We start from the raw sequence: 20,879 nt of genomic DNA on the forward strand, positions 1-20,879 counted from the left end.
ATATTTGTAGACGTCAAAAAGAAAAACATTTTATATGTACGTTGAAACCAAAGCTAAATAATCTGATTTAATATATATATATCAATTTAATGATGTATGCATATGTATATCTGTATTTTTATTGAAGTTTTCCCGAACTTTTTACCTGAACGCAAAGAGCAATTGACTATGACGTCATAGTACATTTGACTTCACAATTACGACGTCATATACTCCACCTATCATTGTGTAATGTTACTATGTAACTACTGTTTTTTTTATTTTGTAAAGCTTCTGAAGATAGAATGAAAAGCCTAAAGCTTTACTGAAGTTTTTCGTGTTTTTCTTCTTTATCTTAAGTATTTTATTCTGACCACTGATACTTTTTACTGGATAATCTATGTTCTCAACCAGTGTTCGAGATGGAAACACGAAATTCGACTAATAAAGAAAAAGAAGCGGAAAAAGAAAGTTTATTAGTGGAACTTCTCAAGAAAACGGATACTACTAATCAACTTTTAGAAGACTTGATTGAGGTATGTCGACAATTTCATGTAATACCCCAGGAATTTTCCACGGCAGTATCACATTTACAAAGGGATAATGAGGAAACGAGTTTAAAATCTGTTCCGAATTCTGACGTCGAGGTAAGGGCTTACATGTATCAATCCCCACACAATTATTAGAAAACCAGTTAAAAGAACTTGCTTTGGAGAAGGAAGCTGTAAGAGTGAAGCACAATATCAAAACGATATGGAGCCAAATTTTGAACACAAGAAAACAGACATGCTGGAAACAAATAAGCAATGCAAATCATGCAGATTATGTTGAAAAGTGGATTAACCGGGAAAATCCTATAATCCCAAGGAAATTCAGAGTAAAAGAAATTCAAGGAGAGCCCGGGGACCAAACTGCTGTACGAGTTGAAGTAGCTAAAATTCGGGTAACAGGTGACATTACATTACTTCGTATGAGAGCGGAAACAATCAAAAGAAGGTAATAGAATTAGATCTAGAAATGGAACAAACGCTTAAGAACAATGCCAATGGGATTATTTTAGATTTACTTCGAGAAATGTTGAAGTCAGAATGCTGAAAGGAGGAAGGTAAATCGTACAATAGATGGAGATATTCAGAGACTTGGCTACTAGATTATGAACGGAGATATGGTAAAGAAGTAGTTAAAACCAAGAAGCCTAGCAGAAAACCTGCATCATAAACCCAGTCTAAGAAAATCCAACCTTCCCATTTAAGTTATGCATCTGCTGTGAGAAATAATACACAATCAAATGAAGAAGAAGGATACAGATCAAGTAGGAGTCATTATCGTAAAACATCACATGCAGCTAATGTGTCTAATACACGGGTGAATCCGCGAACAAATAACTGGAATAACTGGACTGTAGAGAGAAACAACCGGAAAACTCTAAACTTCAATGTCGGTTACAGGACTCAAAGTAACCGAACAAACCATCCCCGTTAACTACTCGCCGCAAAAATCCTACAGTTTATAACAGCACAAAGCCCAATATGAGATTTAGACAACAAAATATCTTCAGGGATGAGCACACTACTTATATTGGACGGGGGGCAAGAAACTATTTTTTAGGAGGAGGCAAACCCAATCAAGGCGAAAGATACAAACACTGTGTTCAATGGGAAAAACCAACTCCAATAATTTAGTTACGGATACATCTTACTCAAATACATCAACGGATCCTAAAGTATTTAATCTTTCATCCAGGACTCTTAACAGATTCTGAAATCAAATTACTTTCTAAAGGTTTAAAGTATACACCTACACCTCGAAGAAACCACCAGGAAGTAAAAACAGATATTAAATCGTATACAAGACCACTCAGATTAAGGGAGTTTTTCCACGAGGATGAGGACGAGGATGAATCTAATCAACAAAGTGAACATACAAAGCCAGAGGATCTCGTGAGAAATAATTCAAGTTTTATTCCAAAACGAGGAAGAAATCGCACTTTAGATGCAGTCTGTGATATGCTAGAGAACATTAATCTACCAGATACTTGTATACGTAATAATAAATCGAATCTGTCTAGTAATGAACAAATTTCCTTCAAAGACTTATGCAATGACAAAAGTATTGTGATTAAAGAGGCAGACAAAGGGAGAGGAGTTGTCATCATGGACAAAAACTTTTACGAAAGTAAGTTTCTAACCATGTTACAAGACACCGAATTTTTACCAAAGGGTTGACAAAACACACGAGAAGAAATCTATATCAAAGATAAAAAGTCTCGTCAATGGACCTTTTTCTGAAGTCTTAACAGCCAAGGAATTCGAAAGAGACTATCTTATAAATTTTGAAGCCCGAGAAAGTCAATTTTATGGCTTACCTAATGTTCATAAATCGAAGGAAATTAAGAACGCAATACAATCTCAGAATTCTGAATGTATTACCTGCCTTAATCCACAGAATTTATCTTTTCGACCTATTGATGGAGGTCTGAACTCGTCTACCCAAAGACTGAGCCATTTATTAGATATATTGCTGAAGCCATCTTGTGAAAAAGTAATAAGTTTCATTAGAGATGATGTTGACTTTTTGAATCATTTACCAGACATCGTAAAGGATAATACTAAATTAGTTGCGTTTGATGTTGTTAGTGTGAATACTAACATTCCAACGGAACTTGGAATAGAAGCGATAAAATTCTAAACAGAAAAAATACCCTTACCTTCTTCATGATCGCTTCCCACAGGAATTTGTCCTTCAAGGATTGAAATTAGTTCTTCAAAATAATGCATTTGCCTTTGGTAATAGTCATTTTTTTTTTTGCAAACTAAAGGAACTGCCATAGGAACAAAAGTTGCACCAACATACGCAACACTTACCCTAGGTTACCTAGAATACAAACTACACCAACAACTCATAACCTTATGGGGAGAAGATATAGCCAACGGCCTTAAATCTAAATGGAAAAAAATCCTTGATGACTGCTTTATTTTATGGGATGAAAGTGTCGAAAAATTAGAAGTCTTCCATAAAATATTAAATGAATTGAATGCCAACATCAAATTTACTATAGATACCAGTGAAAATCAATTACCATTCCTGATGTTCTCGTTATTAAAAAGGACAAAAAGGATCATTACTGATATATATTACAAAGTGACGGATACACACCAATACTTACATTTTGGTTCTTGTCATCCACATCATACCAAAACACCCATTCCTTATAACCTCGCCAGACGTATATGCGCCATTGTCAGTGAAAAAGATACAAGGGACATTCGTTTATGTGAACTTAAAACCTATCTTTTAAAAGAGAAATACCCAGTCCAACTTATAGACAATTGAATACTTAAAGCCAAGGAACATGAAAGATCAGAATTGCTTTTAACCAAAGGACGTGAGGATAACGAGAATATTATTCCCTTTGTACATACTCATAATTCAAAGAATCAGAACATCAACTCAATTGTTAACCAACAGAACACCATTCTCAAAGAGGACCAAACAACAAAGCCATTTTATGAAAACGTACAATATATCTCAAGTAGACGTCAACCAAAGAACCTGAAAAGACTACTACGTAAATCTAATTTTGAAGAAAAATATTCAGGGACTAAATGTAAAAATCCTCGATGTGGAACCTGCGACAATCTAACTGAAGGAACTTGTTATAACTTTAACGGCCGAAGATTTACAGTGAACGCCAATATGTCTTGTGACACTCAAAATGTTTTATATGTTATAACGGGTCCAGGGTGTAGTGAATATTATATTGGTGAGACCAGTAACACTCTCCGTACTCGGGTTCGTATTCATAAACAGCATATCGACACGCCAGAATACAGACAGATACCACTTAGTGAACATTTAGACGTGTGTGGACAAAAGAAATTTAAGATATTTCCTTTTTATAAAGTAACAGGAGGAAATGATATTTGTAGACGTCAAAAAGAAAAAAAAAATTATTTGTGCGTTGAAACCAAAGCTAAACAATCTGATTTAATATATATATCAATTTAATGATGTATGCATATGTATATCTGTATTTTTAATGAAGTTTTCCCGAACTTTTTACCTGAACGCAAAGAGCAATTGACTATGACGTCATAGTACATTTGACTTCACAATTACGACGTCATATACTCCGCGTATCATTGTGTAACATTACTATGTAACTACTGTTGTTTATTTTGGAAAGCTTCTGAAGGTAGAATGGAAAGCCTCAAGCTTAACTGAGGTTTTTCGAGTTTTTCTTTTTTATTTTAAGTATTTTATTCCGACCACTGATACTTTTTATTGGATTATATATATATATATATATATATATATATATATATATATATATATATATATATATATATATATATATATATATATATATATATATATATATATATAGGAGGTAGAGAATTTTTTTTTTTTTAATCTAAGAGGCCATTGTTTTTATACTAATTTTGAGCACTCTATTTCCCTGGTCTGTACACAATACAGAAGCCCGAGGCAGGTCTGATCCAGTCAACAGAGTATCATCTCCTAAGCGTGTGATCCTCGTTCTGCTGTTATTTGATCCCAGTTCTATTGTTTTAAATTGTTTGTGTTGCCCTGCCTTGTTCCTATTTTTTTTAAATTATAGATCCATGTGATTGACGATCTACTTAAATAATGCTTACTTTCTTCTTATGACAAATAAATAAATTGCCCTTTCAGGGAATGAAATAATCATTTGAAAATGATTTGAAATTGTTATCAGCAAATGTTAAGACTTCAATTTAAAATAACAGCCGATGTTTTCAGAATGTGATGATAATAGATTTGGCCTTGAGTGTAGTATGATCTGTGGGAACTGTAACAATGGAGTACAATGTAATCACGCAAACGGAAGTTGTCCAAGCGGATGTGACGTCGGTACGCAAGGAGATGAATGTGATCAAGGTCAGTTCTCTAGTACATCTTTGAATTTAAAACATTAAATAAAAAATGAATAAAAAATAAGTCATTAGAGATTATTCTGAGTGAAATATTCAATTTGTAAGTGCAGGTGCATTTGAATTAAATGTAAATCATTTAAATACTTTCATATCATGTCTATCCTGTTTCAAAGGTCATAAAATATGATATCTTTCTGAACATATTTCATTAATCAGCAATTAAGTTTTGTTGTTTTAACCGATTACTTAACGATTATTCGTTAGCAATATTGCATTTCATATATTTTAATTTATTCAATCTAACATGGTTAATGCACTCAAAATAGAAAGAGTAAAAGCACGGTCTTATCGAATGAATCCACTCAATCTTGACCTTTGTTTTATTTCAAAATTTATTGCAATGTATTGTGTAGTTTTACGCTGCTGATTAACCATTTCAGTAAGGTAATAATGCAAGACCTTATTTTTCATGTTAAGTGAACATTCCATCATTATTCACTTTGGTTAATCAATTTGATGTGTCTATATTTTAATATCTGAAGTGCTCGAAGTCTATTTTACTTTAATTATTATTTTTTTTTTTGTATTCATGTATATCAACGCAGGTATGTTAAGGCAGTACCCAGATTATATTTCGGCGAATTTAGACTTTTTTCGTAAAATGTAACATTGATATATCGGAAAAGCCTTAGATAAAACATTTACTATTATTACCCATTGTATAGACGTCACTGAGTCTTAGGCTAAAAGAAGCACTCCACTACGACGTCTTCATGTGACCTTTATAAATAGAAAAATTTCCGTAATGAAATAGCGAAAAGTTCAACACTGTCGCGGAGCTAATTCATTTTTTATTGAAAATAATTATGTAAAATATCACTGGGCCATGAAAAGTGCTGATTGAATCCTACTTTCCGGACACAGAAGAAATTATTCCAAAGTTTCGCATATAACCTTACCATTTTTTTTTTTTTACATTTCATACATACGATCAAAGAATTGTTACCAATTCATGTTAACCACACGATTCTAGTAGCACTTTCCAAGTACTATAGAATACAAGCTTTAGATACAAACAAAAATTATGCTTCACAGTAAGCGGCGTAGTGTTGAACTGCATCTTTGTTGTTATAGAACGACAGAGGAAAGGCTGATCGGGATTTCAAAGCCTGTCTGTGTTCATTATAAGAAAATATGATAAGAATATATTAGCATGCCTGACTCTTAATCTTTAATTCCTTATGAATCACACATAACATTCACGATATATGCTTTAAAACTCCAATTTCATCTATTTGTTTACATGAATTCTCGTCACGTTTCACTCGGCAAATATTTGATCAATAATTGTGACGTCATGGGTTTGGTATTTAACCACTATGCTAAATACTTATTTATACCACCCAAAAACAACGAGATTTAGTTTATATTATGTTTTGAATGATTTCATTAATGATTCCATTCATTTTTTTGACATAAAATTAAAATTCAAATATAGATATTAAGAAATCATTATTTCTAAAGTTCACGTCATACAGCTTACTATGACGTCATATTGTAAAGGCAAGTAATATGTAGGTGTTGGTGAAGCCTTAACATACCCGCGAAAAAGACAAAGTTGGGCTTATGCCCAAGCGTTAGGTCACCTTTTTATTCCATAAATGAAAGAAGAAGCTGTATGTATTAAACCATTGCATTAAGAGGGCTGGGTGGTTGTGGCTATTTTCAGACTATATTGATCTCCTTTAGAAGAAGAGCTCCATATAAAAATATACAAAAATGATCAATTTTTAAAACTAAAATGTATGAATTTTTTGTTTGCCAAATGATAGTTGACAGCCATCGTCGCAAGCCACGGGTTTTGTGTCCATTCTATTTCCACAAACCCGTGGCTGCCTCCTACCAAATTCTCTCGTTCTCGCGACTGAATCATTGAATATTTATTAAGTGACGCTAGATTTACCTTGACCAATGAAATCACTCTGTAGCAATTTTTGGTACGCTTAAATGGCGTTTAATGAAATCATGTTTGCTATGCATGGCAGATTTATTGAAAAAAATACGATAGATCCTGAAGAACAGACGTGAGTAACGTATATTCTAAAATACTTACAAGGTTTTACATTAAAATACAGGGTTTCGAATGTAGACGTTGTGTGAGAACGCTGAATAGCGTTCCTCGTTAAGAAAGGAAATTCGAACCGAAGTTGATGTACAGCTCGTGGTTTTGCGGTTACACCAAATACAAGATAGACTGATCATTTTCAATGGTTCTGACTTGAAGCGTCAGATGTTATTCCTTTGGTTGAGTGTATGTTATTAATATTCATGAGAACGAGAGAAATTTGTTGGAGACAGCCACGGGTTTGTGGAAATAGAATGGACACAAAACCCGTGGCTTGCGACGATGATTGACAGCTTAAGATATCATATCTAAAAAAAATAAGTTATATCTGATGGTTAATTTGTTGACTCCCTAGCCTCCTTAAGAGGTTGCATTGTTAACTGTGGAAACATGCAAGAAATATTTCACAAATTATCGAGCTGGGAATGCATGGGAGGTGGGGTGTGGGGGTGTGGGGGTGTGGTGTGGTGTGGTGGTCATAGCTCTTCAGGCACACTGTCGCACACGTGAACATGCCACCGTGTAGCTTTTACTCACAACTACATCCAATATTTATATAATAATCAAATACTTACTTGATCATTCATATCATTTTTTTTTATTTCATGCTATTTTCTACTTTAACTTAATTTAAATATGGTGGATACAATTTAATTCACTAAGTGATAACAATTTAATTCACTAAGTGATATGCTTAACATAATCAAAAATTAAGAAAATCATGCACAAAGAAGTCTTGCATGATATTAGACATAGATTAAGGATCTGTTTCTGCATTTGAAAACTGATGATGTCTTTGTCAGAAAGGGTAAATGGCGAACTCCACTCCTAAAAGACGTCGTGATGGCTACATTTGAAATATGAAACAACAAAATACAAATTATTCATTCAACAACAGCACGTTACTGAAAATTGTAGATAGAGGGAAGAAATTAGTTATGCAAAGTTAAGTCTTGATTTGAATTTCGCAATGTTTTGCCGCTGACGAACTGTATAGTAAAGCAGCTAGGCTAAGGACGCCCGTTGAAAATGCGCCTTAAAATATGAGAAAATGAATCCAGTTTTCATATTTGATAAATGGGGAGTCTGCTAAGTTCGGCCGAAACGACATCATTTTCATCAGCGGTTTGTCATGTGACAGGTTTGAAACTAGAAATATATATTTATGGCTACAAAGATCGTAAGAATTCAACGATATGCTGATATCTTTTCATAACATAATTGAATCTATTTTCTTTGAATTTAACATACAAAGTGTCGGGACCAACTTTCTCGTGCTCGCGATTTATTTAAAATTTAGCCATCTTTCCGACAAAGACGTAATATGCATTCATTGAAGGTTGAATTTCGGAGTAAAGCAACGGCATACAACCAGCTTTTAGTATTATTCAAAAACGTAGGGATAATAGCTACATATTATTAAAAAAACTAAGAATTAATAATGAAGAGGATATCGAATATCGAATATTGAATATTTGATTTTCTAGGTGGGCTGTGCTTATCAATCTCATGTGCCTTCCTAGCCTTCATTATAAGTCTTTAGTTTGGTCAGATCACGCTTGTTTCATCTTAATGTTCATAATTATAAGCTATGATAATAGTTTGATCAACGCTTCAAGTACATATAACCTGCGTGTCTAACTAGTCAATGACATCATTTCAGTCAGTGCAATGAGATCAGGCTTATTTTAATTAAACATTCTACAGTGTTATTATATCACGATAAGCTGCACATCGATTTATCTTGAAATTATTTATGAATGAAGACAACATTTTATTGTGTATGAAAAACAACATTAGCATTAATTCATCAAAATACATTTGTATTGTTTAAACGTGATGTCATAATTTGTTTTCCCGAACCTCTGCATAGGATGATGTTAATACGGGAATCCTTAACCTAGCTGCATAATCTCTTTGAGGCACAATTATGTGCATAGTTCAAATGACTTAAAAATCTGCTGATTTTCTATTGTTTCCTATTGAACAAAACAAAAGCAGAAAACTTATTTATTTTCTTTGTTATTCTCTGACAGCTTGTCCCTTCGGTCGACACGGAAAGAATTGTGTTGAGGTCTGTAATCCAAACTGTAAAGGTTGTAACAGATTTACTGGGATCTGTGAGTCTGGTTGTTACCCAGGATGGAAAGGAACGTTCTGTGAGAACGGTATGTTGTCTCTCATTTTTTTTTTTTAAATTTATTTCTATCCTTGTAATTCATTTCTTGGGACATAGAGCATACATGTTGGAATACAAACAAACGAAACTTGGTTTTTTTTTTGTTTTGTTTTTTTTTTTTTCGTATTGTGTCATTTTTTCCGAATGTAAATGTTGAATCTTGCAGAATGTGACGGGTGGTTTTATGGTGCAGATTGTGGTATCTCGTGTGGTTCGTGTTTTAACTTTGAACAATGTCATCATATTAATGGAACATGTTTAAATGGATGTGACAGAGGATTTCAGGGAGATAAATGCACTGAAGGTTACAAAAATTTGTGCTACATCAATGGCATATATCAAGAACATTACCAATTGATATTTTATATTTCATTCTTAAGAGAATTCAGTGGAAAGATTCAATGGAATAACTAAGTTAAGTTTTCCATACATGAATTAGAATCCCTACAGTTTAAGTGGTTCTTTTAAGGCATAATTCAACATTTGATATCATATAATATATCCTGAATTGTACGTAAAATATAGAATTTTGCTAGTTTTTTTTTTTTAATTCTCCCATGAAAAGCTGAAAGATAACAATGTTTTTCCTTGTCCTATCTCACGTCTCCTACCTAAAATGGATTTAAATTCCTGTAGAATCATCGCAGAATTTTGTGACACAATCGAGTAGGCAAACCGGTCAAAGACCGTACTTTTGAAGGTATGCAATGATTTGTTTTATGAACTAGTATATTTTGTTGCTTCTTAGGGTGTCGTGTAGGGCTGTATGGACACAACTGCAATGAAACGTGTAGCGTTACCTGTGGAGTTTCAGGACTCTGTGATAGAGCAACAGGGAAATGCCATGGTGGATGTCAGGCAGGATGGAAAGACACAAAATGTGACAAAAGTAAAGATAACTGTTTCTACTACATTTATGCTACAGAATATGATACATGTACTTCGCACAATCACCGTTAGTTCATTTTTTAGCCTTTAGATTCATCTTGAAGTTAATACCATTGAAAAATTAGCATACCTCACAGAAAAGGTGGCAAGCTGGCGTTATATATTGTGTTTATTTAAGTTTAAGAACGCATGACAAATATCAATTATCATGGCATGTTTTGTATTCTTTCCTGTATTTATTTTGCATTTTATTATATCATTTAGCTCATGATTTCAATTAAATAGCAGATATCTTAATTTCACGTAAGTGGGTTCATGAGTAAGTCACACTACAACACAACATTATTTTGAGAATAAATCAAAAATGGAATTTGTTTTCCTGTTGGTAGAATGTGACGGTGGCACTTTTGGACTACACTGGGAAAAAGGGCTCGCATGAGCTTCATATGAAATTCGCATAAATATCATACGATTTTTGCAGAAAATTCGCACAAATATCATGCGAAAAATGTTTGCATGAAATTTATGTGAAAAACTAATCCAGGTTACATATGTATATCATGCGAAGGCAAGCATATATTTTGTATCCGAGAAATTAGTATTTGAAGGAATGAAAACTTGTTTTCTGGACTCTCTGATTAAAAAAAGACATTTGTGACATTAATTTATACATTGAAAACTAAAACCATTGATTTTTTTCAATCTTCTTTATTGGGTTTTCATCACATAAAATTTCTTTATCTTGAGGATTCTGTTGAGAGGATGGTATTGGTATTCCTGAAAATACAAAAGTAAATAATCTTAGGTTATTGAAATTCAAAATTAGCAATATGTTTATAAATTAACTATGACTTACAGAAGCGTATTGCTGCAAGTTGAAAATATTTTTTTTCCTATGTCGTACGAACGAGATACTAAGTCGTACGTAATTCTGACTTATTATGTATTTTTTACGAATTATTATGTCCATATTACGACTTAGTATCTCGTTATTACTATTTATTATGTCGTACTTACGACTTAGTTTCTCGTACGTATGGCCTAGTATCTCGTTATAAAGACATAGTATCTCGTCATAGCGACTAACAATCTCGCTATAACGATTTATTATATCGTTATTTCGACTAAAAATCTCGTTATAACGATTCAGTATATGTCTTTATGATGATTTATTATCGCGTAATTTCGACTCACTATCTCGTACGTGCAACTTATTTTCTCGTTATTCTACAGTTGGTATGACTAATCTCGTAATGAGATTTAGTTTCTCGTTATTACGACTTAGTATGTCATACGTATGTCTTACTGTATGCCATACATACGACTTACTGTATGCCGTTTGTACCTATTATTATCTCGTAAATACGATTTATTGTGTCGTTCGTACGACTAAGTATCTCGTACGTACAACATATTATCTTGTAGTTACGACTTATTACGTACGACCTAGCATCTCGTTCATAATACTAAATGTCTCGTACGTACGACGTAGCAAAAAATAGTTTCAACTGGCAGGAATACTCTTCCGAAATGACTGCCCCATCTCTTAAGTAGGATTAATACCGCTTGGTCATAATCACTTGTTTGCCAAATATGACCCCCAGATACTACTTTTGGTACTGCAAAAAAAAGTTGTATTTTCTGAGATACTTCTATCAACACTATGACTTTGACTTTCCTTATGGCCTCTGTTCTGGAAATATCATTTCTTATGATCATAATCAACCATTTGGGCAGTATGATCTCTGACAGTTATTTTTTTAATACACAATTATATCACTATGTTATGCATTTAAACTTAAACTTCAATTCCTGTGACCTTGATATTGCTTAAATGGCCAACATGCAGGGTTGTTTCACTGCCTGGTCATAATTAAGCAACCTTTGTATTAAAAGATTATTTCCAGACAAAATATGTCTACAGACAGACAAACAGACATAGTGATTCCAGGACCCCCTCCCCTTTACAAATTCTGTGTGGGTATATTACTACATCACATAGAGAAAATTCTCACTTGAGAAATTTCTTAGCTGAAAATTAAGACGCATTTTGAAGTACGCGCCGCTTTTCCAAGGATTTTGTACAAAGGAACGTCGCACTTGCTGATGAGACTGTTCATATTTTTAAGGTAAGAAAGTCATAACACCATTAAATAAATACTCGTCTGCTAATTTTATATATGCAAAAATGGGGAAAAAATCTGCTGATTGGACAGCAGATGAGGAAATTGTTTGAGTGGTGGAGGTCGGGAAGAGTGAAAAATGAACGGAAATGACAAGGATCTTATTACATGTTTAACACGGTCTCCTAGACGCGAATTACAATACTGGAAAATCCCTGAGTCTAATTTTAGATTAAGTAATAACAAAAAAGGATTTACTTCCCTTTGCATACTTGGGCCTACGGAATGAAATATCTTTTTTATGAAAAATATTCAAAACGGCCCTGAGTTATAATGATATTTAGATAACTTTAGCATTCATGCAAATTTAAAACCCAGTAATCCACCATGCTCAATTCTTCATTGTGCAACACACTTGCCCAAAATGGCTAAACATATCTCTCTCTCTCTCTCTCTCTCTCTCTCTCTCTCTCTCTCTCTAATAACAAAATGTTAAAAATGGGCAATGTTTTTTGAATTATTCACTTTTTCATATATTGCCTATCATGTTCTCTTTTTGAATAATTGTAGACAAACTTGAAAATTTGCAGAAAAAAGCTTTGTTTTTCTGTACTTTATCTAAGAGGATATGATTTTCCGATTCGGAAAAATTGGAATTCTTTTTTGGGTTCATAAAGCAAACACCTATGAAACGAATGAGTTTGACTGAATAAAGTAGAGTATTGTTAACTTCCACTGACAAGCCTCGAGCTCTTTTCATGATTCAGGATGAGTAAATGATATTCTATAACAGATTTACTCTGACAAAAAAATTACAGTTAACTGTAGTTTACTCTCAAAGTAGATTTTACTTACTATAAATTTCAAATTATTATATTTCATTTTCCTTAATTTTTACATGCATTGTTTATATTAATAGGAAATATTACCAGTATATATTAACATATTATTACTATGATTTATATCATAGGTATTATATTTAAGAGATATTAAGGGTCTATCCCCCCCCCCCAAGTTATATAAAGATTAATAGTAAATCCATTTGAAGTAATAAAATACTTTGACACAATTGTTAACTCTAATCATTTTCTGATTGGGTAGTGCAATAAGTATTCCTATCAAGTTTACTCACCATTCTCATTTCATCTAATTTTCTCTTAATACAAGCATCAAAAAAGAAAAAAAATGGATATCAATTTAATTAACAATATTATCTATATACATTGTACATATTGTTTTAGGGTTTTATTCAGTGAAATAAACTTTCAATTTTCCTGGATGTCCATTTTTAAATTTTTGCACGATCAATTCAAACTCACTTAAGACGTCTTAGTTTCAGACGACTCTAAGTAAGCTTTGATTTACATGCTTACGTTTGTCTTAGGATCATCCTAAAGTTTTCCTAAGATTATTCTTAGACGATTCTTAGTAATGCTTTGTAAACACGCCTGCAGGTAAATAACACCCGTATTTCCGAGACCACTCACCTTCCTCAGGTAACTGTACGATAAAAAAAGGGATCTCTCTAAGGTTACTGTTGCTGACGGGAATTTCTTTCATTGCTAATCTTAAAAACCCATGAATATGATACATAAAAAAGTCATCTTAATATGAACCATAAGTATATGTGATACGACATGCTCCTGTAAGATAATAAGATAAGCTGCTTTACAATAGCAAGACTGTGTTCTTGTCATTTGAAAGAAAATAAATTTTCTCATCAAAATTATAAATAATATTGACTTGTCCTTCTTGCCAAATATTAAAAATTGAATGATACATTACACATTACTTCTTACATTTCAGTAGGCTGGGTGAAATACCCTACATCAAAAATCCTTGGATTTTCAATCTACATTTCAAACACAACGAATAAAGAAGATGGGACTTTATGTTTTAAAAACACAAACTACACCAAGGCTACAATACCGAATAATATTACCATAGAATGTATAAAGCATGGTCGGTATGTCATCTACTACAATGTGAGACTCCCAGGATTTATCTACCCTGTTGATTATTCCGCCTGCACATATAACGACCTCTCTGAACTTCAAGTTTACGGTAAGAAAATACCACAATATATTTAAACAATAAGAACAGGGATTTCACTTTCTCATAACAAGCTATGCAGTAATCAGATATCGTTTTTAATGATTATGATGATTGTTCGTTAATTTTCTAATCTTTAAAAAAAAAACAAACAGGGTTTATTTCTGCAATTATGTCATCATTGCTATAAAGACACATTGTGAATTTCTTAGAATTTGTAAAAAATAATTTGCTCGAGCTATAGTCTTCATTAAAAAAAAAAAATAAAAAAATTAAAAAAAAAATCTTTCCTAGACAAAACATCCCATTTTATTTAAATTCACAATGGATAAGATCTTAGTGGAAATGACCAAATTAAAAAATGATATGGTCGAATCGTTCCTCATATTGTCCATGTACTTTTAACTGATCGTTTTGGAATGCGTTCGTGTGAACATGTGATTGATACATGTGACATGCAAAATGTAGTAACATTGATATAAGAAAAAAAAGATCGATTTTGTCTGAACCTTCTTTTTCCAGTATATTTTTTTTCTTGCAAACAAATCAGTCTTAAAATGTTCAAGTCTCAGGTATTAACTATTTCTGTTAACATTGTAAAACAATATGACTAAATCTAAATGTGAAATGATTATTAATGATGATTTAAATATATGAAAGGACTTCGAAAAAAGAATTATTAAGTTTCAACAGGAATATAATGGGTGTGGTAGTTTGGTAGTAGGGCACTAGCTCTTGACTAGGAGGTCCCGGTTCGATTCTCGTTTCCGATGAGAGCTCAAACCTGAGACTTGTCAAAATAGGTCTTCACTGTTTTTTTTTTTTTTTTTTTTTTTTTTTTTTTTTTTTTTTTTTTTTTTTTTTGGCCAAGACCCTTAGACTAGACATCAAAACTAACGGTCTATAAGATGTGACCTTTAAAAAAAACCGAGGGTTTGGATCTAGGAAGCCGCTGCAACGATAAAGATCCCTCACTGTTGTGGCAGTAAGCCGCACATTCTTCTTAATGACTTCGATTTACTTGCACCGAACTACAAACAAATCTTCAAGGAAATATTATCTTCATATACAAAAGGCAGACTATAGACGTTTTTATTTATTACCATTTAATAAGGATGTCATGCCTCAGATGTCTATGGAGCAAATTGTGATTTACCGTGTCCAAGGAATTGCCAGGAGGGTCACTGTAACATTGTGGATGGTACATGTCTTGGATGTGTTGTCGGATACAAAGGTCCACGATGTGAAGAACGTACGTAAACACAAGCCATCCTGAAAATAGGAGAGAGAGAGAGAGAGAGAGAGAGAGAGAGAGAGAAACCTTTTGAAACGAATTCTGATTACTGATTTTGATCTCTCAGTTTCCTTGATCAAATCACAATACAAACAGCTCAAGGCGGGTCTGACCCGGTCGACAGAGGATAATATCTCAGGCATCTGATCCCAGTTCTGGTTTTCTCCGGGGTTAGTGTTTTGCGACGATCTCGACTTCTATTATTTAGAGAGTTTTGAGATCGATCGCTGTCCTTAGCTTCCTTTTTTACACTTCAAATACATGTATGTCTTTAGGTAATACATGTACTTAATGCTTTCTATTTTGACTTAAATCAAATTAAAAAAAAAATTACCTTTTTAGATCTTAGTTTTATTTGGTGCGAAATTTAAAAAAAATGATTTCTAAAAGGTTAAGCTCATACGGTAATGTATCAATTCCCTGATACTATATAAATAATGCAATTTTACTCCTACAATAAATAAACTTCACTCATATTGGATTCCATTTTTTCAAAGTAGAGTTGCAAATAAAATAATTTAATTTTTTTTCTTTTTTCATGTGTATATTCTAAAATAAAATTTACAGAATGTGACAATCATAGATTCGGTCTTGAGTGTAAGTACACTTGTGGTAACTGTAGTAGCGGAGAACAATGTAATCACGTGAACGGAAGTTGTCCAAACGGATGTGACGTTGGTGTTCAAGGAAATAGGTGTGACAAAGGTGAGATATTTTGCTTTTCATGTGCGCAAATCTTTGAAATTACTTTCCTTAAAAAAATTGTCTATTGACAAAAGTGTTTCTAAATGACAAATGGGAAAAATCATGCAGTACTGCAATGACTTAAAAGCTACGAACCTGAAAAAGGATAACATTACTTTTTAATTTGGAAATCATGTTCAGTGAATCTAATGCCCTGTTCACACGGAGAGTTTAATTCGCAGTAAATTAATGCGAAGTAAAATAATGCGAATTAAAATAATGCGAATTAAATTGCGTTCACACGACAGATAATGCGAAGTAAACTAATGCGAATTAAAATTTTATTTCTACAGTAAGGCTTTTCAGTAAGGCTATTATGACGTCATTTTCAAATCACGTCACCTTATGCAGAGCAAATCCATTTGACATAATAGTCATAGTGTCTATACACATTTCAGTGATTAACGTAATTTTCCTTTGTTTTGCACTAAAAATGGCATAGGTACCTATAAATGACCACCGTCATGTGGCAGGTGACTTAATTTTGCTCTTACGCATGCGTCAAAATTTAATTCGAATTAGCTTCGCTTAGCGTTCACACGGAGCTAATGCGAAGTAATTTAATGCGCAGTAAACTAATTCGAATTAAACTAATTCGCATTAAATTCTCCGTGTGAACGCGGATCAAATTTAATTCGCAGTAACTTACGTTTAATTCGAATTATACTCTCCGTGTGAACAGGGCATTATAGAAAGGAAATGTCAAAACCTAACTGAAAATTTCTCTAATTGTTATATAGTCAAATTCACATCTATTTTAAAAGTGCCAATTCTCCGAGTCTCCTGATGAAATGTATTGTGTACGTTATCAATGACAACTAAATCATTCGTGATCTTGCGTCGTTAATCTTTTTAATTCTATGGGAACATGCCCATTTTGAAGGCATTGGAAGAATTGTGTTGAATTTTGTTAACTCTACCATAGAGGCTGTAACAGAATCTTTGGTGCCTGTGAGTTTGAATGCTACGCTGGGTGGAAGGGAACTTTCTGTGAAAATGATATTTCATGATGATTTTTCCCCCTAATGTTCTTCGTAAACGTCATCTGTATGTGATCATAGAGATTACACTTTTCAAAATGCTTTTGAAAACAATTTTTTTTTGTCATGAAGAATTTTTTTCAAGTGGGGTATTGAATTGAAGAACATGATAGAAAACAATATTTTTACTTGATTTCAGTGATTTGTCGTATACTGCATTACATCTTAATTGTTTTAAGCTGAAATAACTTATTTATAGTTCATTGAAGTTAAGGTCTTTAGTAGATTGAGATTTCCACAGTAATGCTGAAAATTTATATTTTTAAGTCATGTTTTGCAATTATTTTCCTATCAAATGAAATGGACTACGTTCAAATACATATTATCTAGACGAACTTATGATTGACTTGAATATTGCACAATGTGATGGACAGATAGACGGTGAAAACTGCAGTCAATCATATAACTCGTTATTAAATTTAGAAGAAATACAATCCACACTGTAGGGACATGTTTATTTTTTTTTTCATCTCTTCAGTGTCTTGCATTTATTCCTAACAATAACTTACATTTTGCACATGAAAGATAACTTCTAAAAGTCTTTGAAATAGTTTACGTTATGAGTTGTAAAATATGATGGGTGAATGTACGGACAGAACTGTAATCACTCATGTGGTCTGTGTTTCAATGCAGAACACTGTCATCACATTAACGGAACTTGCACTCAATGATGAATATATTTTTAGGATCTTCATAAATCTTGAAGGTCTATATCAAAAGGAAAAGAAAAACGAAATAAGACATGCATTCTTAACAGTATAAAATCAAACACTGTTGTCCTTTACGTTTAACTAATATTTTTGATACATTTTATTGCCACATATAACTGTTCGCTGAAGTGTCTTTTAAAATCTTTTACACCAAGCTTATCATAGAGGGTTTGGCGTTTAAAACCTCAGTCAGTCGACCCCGGTTTGAACTATTTGCTACGCAATCTACAGTACAATGCATTAAAATCATTAAATTTTTTTTTTTGATTTCGTAGGTGCGTCTGATTTGAAGTTAGATTGCTTATGCGATTTTTTTTTATGTATGTACCGGGTTCCATAGAAATATTTCGTCAAAAGTATACGCAGCTATGTTAAGGTTTCCCGAAGCTTGAAAATGCGCTCAAAACATGATATGTCATTGCAAGGTCGGTTTTGGTTTTAGTTTATAAGTATTGAACTTTAGTACTTCCAATTTATATAAAGGGTTTCCTCGGCTATATATTAACATATTTGTTATGATATCACATGACTTTGTTGATCACCTGACGGTCATTTATAATTTTTTGAAGTGTTTCATATAAATCGCTTCGGCGCAGCTGATTAACACGATAATTATTAACATTTTGTTATATAAATAAACTCATCGTATCCTTGTGTATCCGAAATGTGCTTGGGAAAAGTCATGGTATTACTTGGGTACAAAATACAAGTACAAGATTCAGTTAGAGAACAACCTCTTCTTACAGATTTCCACAAAAATTGTCAGATTAATCCTCATTAATCACCTGCGCCAGACTCTTATACACATAAAATAAATTCTACCTCCAACCACGGGTATAAAACAGAGTACATTTCAAAAGTATATTTTTCATAAGCATTTTGAACATGCTGAATTTCAATCAAGGGTAGGTAAGCGGTGTATTTTTGAAATATTCGGACATATAAGACTTAAAAAACCTTTAACGACCCGTGAATTTTGCAAAAGCTATCTAGCATTTTACATGCAGGTTGAAATAAAGTGTAAAGTTCATGACACTCTCCCCGTCATAACACCTCAAGTTTGCAGTGATTTGACGTCATTTTCCATTATGACGTCATATTTTGGTAGTTCAGAGATGTGAAGGCATAGAGTGCACTGTTGTATTCTACGGGAAGCCTTAACCAACCTGCGTAGTTGACAATGATTAACTGTATTGGACGAAATTATCAGTTTTCACTATAGTTAATAGAAGTTGTATATAAAAAAAAAAATCGCTCAGAATGATCATACTTCAAGAAATGGGCATATTTTATACAGAATTAAAAACATTCCCTCAGTACATGATCTTTTTTAGCAAGTTGTCCCTGCACTTAAAGAACTTATCCATCGTTTCTTCATTAAATGTGAAAAGTATCATTGGGACCTAAATAAGTCATTGTCGAAAATGCGATAAAAAAATTCGCACGCATGGCGAAGTTCTAAGTTGTTAAACTTGTAAAACGCGTTCTCACCTGTTGAAAAAATCAACAACTCGGTCAAGTGTGACTTCCGGTATACGGGGAAACCCTAGTGTGACGTCACATTAGTGAGACATGGCTGAAGCATCAATCGACTCCAAAGATTCCAAGCTCTCTGTATCACTTTCGTGTGAATCATCAAGCTTTGACGAAGATTTTGACAATTGTTTGGAGACACCTGCAGTGGCTCCGTATCAGTTTGAGCCGTATTTAGACTCTGACACAGAACATCCCACTCAACAAAATCAGGATGATCATGATGATGGGAATCCCGATAATAGCCGGCTTAACAACACTAATTGGTATTATTAACTTGATTATACTTTATTTCTTTTCTTTTAATAACATAATGAACATAAATAATTCTGTAATTTTTTTTTAAGTTAAGTATATGCCCTTTACTATAGATTGTCTAAAAGAATTACACCCCTCCCCCTTCCAACAAATAATGCACGTGTTTACATAAAAATTATACATAATTTTCAGACATATATTGAATCTATCTAATAATAAAAATACATGTATACGTATCAAATTTTTCGAAGAAACTTGGAAATAAAATTTCATAATAAATGTATTATACATGTATATTTATCTCCATTAGAGCATTTGGTAATACTTTCTAATTGCTAATCTACTATATTCTATAATGATGTATTTATTTACATATAAGACATAGCAAATGAGTTTTTTGACGTAATTTTAAAATTGACAATTGTATACTTGAAAAAAAAAATCCAAAGTATATGCAAGAATTGAAAATATTTAATTCTTTTTAAATGCATTCTCGGTGCAGCTGTGGACATTGTATTACAGATGCCTTTAGCAAAGGAATGTGTCTGTTGCAAAGAAACAAAGGTCCTCTTACATCTTATGAAAAATGATGGTGTCCAGTGTATAACAGACCACCCAGGATTTGAACCAGTGTGCTTGAATACATATGTACTGGACACAGCATACAACCAATATAAGCATCAGTACAATCATCAAATTCAAAATCTTCCAGCGTGAGTCGAAATAAAAAAAAAATATAAAAGAGGAACAAATATGATTTCATAAAATAGCAAACATCATAAGTAGAATAATTGATGACTATAATGTGTCCTTTTCCAGGCGATACAGGTACACTGCTTACAGACAGCTCGTGAGATGGGCCTGGGGATACCTCGAGAAGCATGTGAGAGTGGTTTTGCCATCATGTGCTCTCAAGAAAATCAGAGGCAGATTCCCGTCTCCACAAGAGGACTATGTTGGTTTTAAGGAAGCAGAGTTAGATTAACAACAACCATCATCACTCATTCCATCATCATCTTGAGCATGCCTATAACGTGA

The 20,879-nt window shown here is 33.0% G+C and overlaps 1 protein-coding gene and 1 pseudogene across 1 annotated transcript; both read left to right on the forward strand.

Moving 5' to 3' along the window:
- LOC133201110 (protein draper-like) overlaps positions 1-20,879 on the forward strand; it is a 255,372-nt pseudogene that overhangs the window by 198,532 nt on the left and 35,961 nt on the right.
- LOC133201111 (P2X purinoceptor 7-like) lies at positions 20,339-20,826 on the forward strand. The gene is made up of 2 exons (XM_061336903.1): positions 20,339-20,554; positions 20,661-20,826. Exons 1-2 carry the CDS (start codon positions 20,364-20,366, stop codon positions 20,824-20,826), a joined length of 357 nt encoding a protein of 118 aa, XP_061192887.1. The 5' UTR covers positions 20,339-20,363.

The sequence above is a fragment of the Saccostrea echinata genome, unplaced genomic scaffold (genome assembly GCF_033153115.1).
Source record: "Saccostrea echinata isolate AGI-Se365-2 ecotype Australia unplaced genomic scaffold, CSIRO_AGI_Sech_v1 ptg000042l, whole genome shotgun sequence".
NCBI classification, from domain to species: Eukaryota; Metazoa; Mollusca; class Bivalvia; order Ostreida; family Ostreidae; genus Saccostrea; species Saccostrea echinata.

What these genes read in the sequence shown, in the direction of transcription:
- LOC133201111 (XM_061336903.1), top strand. Translation starts at nt 20,364, where the DNA reads ATGCCTTTAGCAAAGGAATGTGTCTGTTGCAAAGAAACAAAGGTCCTC. An exon ending in CAAATTCAAAATCTTCCAGC is followed by an intron (nt 20,555 to 20,660) that starts GTGAGTCGAAAT and finishes GTCCTTTTCCAG; the next exon opens with GCGATACAGGTACACTGCTT.